Source organism: Phragmites australis, chromosome 17 (assembly GCF_958298935.1).
Source record: "Phragmites australis chromosome 17, lpPhrAust1.1, whole genome shotgun sequence".
Lineage (NCBI taxonomy): Eukaryota > Viridiplantae > Streptophyta > Magnoliopsida > Poales > Poaceae > Phragmites > Phragmites australis.
In genome coordinates, this window is record NC_084937.1 from 8,428,626 (window position 1) to 8,432,832 (window position 4,207).

Sequence of the window (4,207 nt, forward strand, 5' to 3'; positions counted from 1 at the left end):
CCTAGAGCAATCTACCAAGTAAATCTATCTAAAAAAGAAATATAGATAATCTTATTAACCTTAGAGCACTTGACTCCTCCAAATCTTGAATCCTTCAACCATAGAGATGGCAAAATGGCGATCAGATCTGTTCCGGTGGGCTTGCGGCGGCTCTGGATGCGCTTGGAGGGCTCTTGTCATGCTTGGGGGAGAAGGGGCGCTTTATATTGCATTGCCCCATCAGTGCCGGTTGGTATATAGAACCAGCACTGATAGACACTATCAGTGGCGATTCTTAACTCCTCAATGATTGTTCGCCATGGGAGTTTAAGAAACGGCACTGATACATCAACAATACTGGTTACTGTTGAACTGGCACTGATAGGGCGCTACATATGTAGTGTTCTTTAGTAGCTATGACTTCACCCACGCTGACTTCGACTACGATAACCATGTGGCATCCTTCACCACTAACGAACACCAGTCAAGAGGGGCTACGAAGGGCACCTAGGTTAAAATCCCATCCCAGGTCCCAAGAATTTGGCTGGCACACGTGAGTGGAGACACAAAGATATCATTGACTTTGGCGAGCCACGATAATAGCCTTAGTCATGCCTACCGAAGCCTTGGCAATAGCCTTCGCCGAGTACTTCACTAAAGACCCCTTCGCTAAGCATCACAAAGATGTACCTTCGACTTTGGCTACGGAGAAAGAAGTACCTTCACAAAGCACTGAAGTCTTCAGCCTTCACTGAAGACCCCTTCAACGAGCAGGACAGAGCATAGTTATAGGAGTGTATTTAGCTCTAGCAATCATGTAAAGAAAAGTCTGTGTGATGTATGTGCTCTTTTCTCCATGCCCATTTTTTCCACTAGGTTCTTGGGATGGAGTTTTTACCGAGACATACATGTTAACAATAAACCTGGGCCTTTTCCTAGTTGTAACTATTCGCCCCACTGTCCCATCATAGCTTACAGCTAAGAGGCTACTATTGGGGTCAAAGTCCAGGCTTAGAAAGAAGCCCATGTAATAGAGCAACTCATATAAAGGCCCAAAAGTCTCCTTGTAATATTTATACCCCACCAAGGGCTGGAGAGGGAGATTTACCCCCTCCCCTACCTATATAAAGGACACAAGAGTCAAGGGCAGAGGAGGCTGATTCCTCCCATCTTGACTCCTCTCTCTTTACCTGGAATGAATCCCTTCGGCTACTATAGATGGAAATTGTGCCAACAGGGTAAAACTTGTAACACATACCAACATCCTTCTTCTAAGCAGAGTTAGGGACTAGCTGACAATGATATATTCTAGAAATATGGAATATCTAATAAGAGTATCCATGCCGCACATGTCATTTAGTCATTCCGGTATGGTTCGTAACTGCCATGGAGTAATTACAACATGCAAATAAGCATTCGGTATGTAACCATATCTGATAGGGAAACTATGCCCTTATTTGGTAAAGATCTCGTTGATATCTGGGGTACTGCAATTCGAGAAGATTATACTCAAATGAGTCTGAGTAGGTTACACCTGCCGTATCCAAAATATAAAAGTAGGGGAGCGGTACGTTCAGAAAAAACCTCTCTACGCTAACGCATGTCTACATTGCAAGACAATCTACCCTTTCAAGTGCTTCAAAGTTGTGAAATTCCAGAGCAAGCCTAGTCGGGTAGGAACTAGAGACACCCATCGAAGACTCGTGACATAGATTAGTATCATCTGACTAGGGCTTCCAGGACCAAGAACACAGAGAAATTCGTCTAGAACCTTAGGACTAGAAAGATACATACCCCTAATTGTATCATATGTCCCTGAGAAAAATAAAGGCAACACATAGGATGTAGGTTTGTTATTCTAACAGAGGCTTCAACTTATATAAAAATATGCGTCTCTCTTTGATATTCATCTGTGACCAATAGGTATCCCTACATTACTTATAAATATTGTGCAGTCGATTCATTAATCATAGACACCATTTATGTTTAAATTATGCACATCAGCTACTGATCCAGGAACTAATACAGGTTGCATAAAGAGACCCAAAAGTGGGGTCTAACAGAAATGAAGCTATGTGTACAGATTCTAACCAGGATCAGGCAGTGAAGGTGGCAAGTAAGACTGTCCCGACACCGCCGTCTCCCTCCACAAGCTCATCCTTTGAAAGAAGTTCAGGGAGCAATTGGGAAATTAGCTGCCTGATCAGAAGTCTGCCATAGACCTCCCACACGGTGGTGGCAGCGAGGTCGGTCTCGAACTCCTGGCAGAGGCTCCCTTTCATGGTTTTTGTGAGCCATCTGGCCTTGCTAAGGAATCCAAGATGTGAAGAATTGTTTGCGCAAAGATTTTTCTTGTGCAACGTGCAGGCAACTGCAACTGCAATATGGGGTTTTCTAGTCCAGAGGCCGAGATGTCAGTGTCACCCGCAGATGTATGACGAGTGTGTGAAATAGCCCACTGAGAGTTTAAACTACTGTCATCCACATGATATATTCAATCATAATGTTGGAATACACGGACCCGAGGCCCTGTTCTGCGTTCCTGCCAAAGCACAATCGGAACATATCCGGCGAGATGGTAGTGGCTGATGCATATCAAGCAACAGCTCAACCGAATCACACTTGTATATGAATTAACTCTTGTGATTAGCCTAATGTGTAGCTTACCTTTTGTACCTATCGTGTACTTGTAAAGTCTATATATTGGGATCAATGAGAAGCACAACCCATCGTGCATTCTTCGGTCTAAACTCACGGTCTCACATATAAGATGTCTCTTCGCTTCCAATCCGAACTGTAGCTTGTCCTCGTTTTGATTAATTGATACATCAAGAAATCGATGGAAAGTGACGGTACATCATGAAAACTAAGATACATAAACTTTGTAATTATACAGCTGTTATTCCCTAGACCAGACAAAAACCGTGATACTGTTTGTGAAACAAAAGTTGTCGATGACAACAACAACATCGCAATCGTACGCTCATTATTTTTCATCTGATAAACATTGCCTTGAACTTTTTTTAAGAGGTTGCCTGAGGGACCTTCTTTGCCTTGACATACTTGGCAAATGTTTCAGCAATTATAGACAAAGGTGCAGTGCTGACCATGGATTCAAGCTCAGGGTGTGCATCATCGATCTCGTACTCAACGGTTGACCTTATCACCGAAGAGTTGGGCCCCTTCCCAATGACCTCGAACCGGATCATATAAGAGATGAACCCGAGCTTCAGAATGTCGCCCTCAATTGCATGCGCCTCCTTAACATAATTTTCGTTGTCAACTTTCGTGAACTTTTCCTTGTAACTCTGCAGGCCGGGAATTCCTATCATGTGGTGAATCAAGTAGTAACATGTTAGCATACCCATCCATCAAGATGAAGAATAAGTAGTGGTTCCAGACACTCTTTTTTTCTTTTCTGAGAACATGCACGAGATATGTGCGTTCTTTCTATTAATAGGAATGTTACCTGGAGGAAATGTCAGCTTCAGAATTGTGTCAACACCGCCATCGCCGCTGATGATCTCGACATTGATGAGGACATGCGGAAGCAGCTCAGGAACCAGCTTCGCAGCACTCAGAGTGCCGTAGATCCCCCACAACTCGGAGGCGGGGACATCGGTCTCGAGCTCATGAATCTTGCTCCCCTTCATTGCTCTTGCTGTGCCTAGCTTCACTCAGCTGTGCTTCTGAACTCTGAGCTGTGTCTAATTGACTGCAAAAACAATAAATATATATAGGGACGTCAGGTTGAGGAATGACAACTCGAGAAGCTTGGAATCTCAGAGATTGTGATGCTATCGCAACAACGATGACGCTACAATTTGGCTGGAGTTGTGGAATCATTTTGGCATTGCCATGTCAGAAGAAATAAAGTATTAGCGACTGGCAAGCCTGAAATTTATAGGTTCGGCCTGCTTGGACCGGACACTATTTCGGGGAATCACTCGTATTTTATTTCAGGCCTATGAAAACCATCATGCTAGCTAGCAACTATATTATACTAACCAGGTATGGGTAGGTATGGATTAGATATTATGTCTCAAAATTACATATAGAAGTTTTATTTAGATACGCTCCAAATAAGGCCTATAAATATGGCTAACCCATGTACTTATATCATAAGCCATCATACTACAAATTTGTCTCCCGTGGTTTCTTTACCTCCGTATTAGAGAATTTTCCATTGTTAAATCTTGTGCCTCTTTAGTCCAAATTCCTAATAAGT

General features: G+C 43.1%; 1 protein-coding gene across 1 annotated transcript; it reads right to left on the reverse strand.

Moving 5' to 3' along the window:
• Positions 1-2,836: 2,836 nt before the first annotated feature.
• LOC133896598 (norbelladine synthase-like) lies at positions 2,837-3,640 on the reverse strand. The gene is made up of 2 exons (XM_062337198.1): positions 3,449-3,640; positions 2,837-3,304 (listed from the first exon to the last, which is right to left on the reverse strand). Exons 1-2 carry the CDS (start codon positions 3,630-3,632, stop codon positions 3,003-3,005), a joined length of 486 nt encoding a protein of 161 aa, XP_062193182.1. The 5' UTR covers positions 3,633-3,640; the 3' UTR covers positions 2,837-3,002.
• Positions 3,641-4,207: the final 567 nt, after the last annotated feature.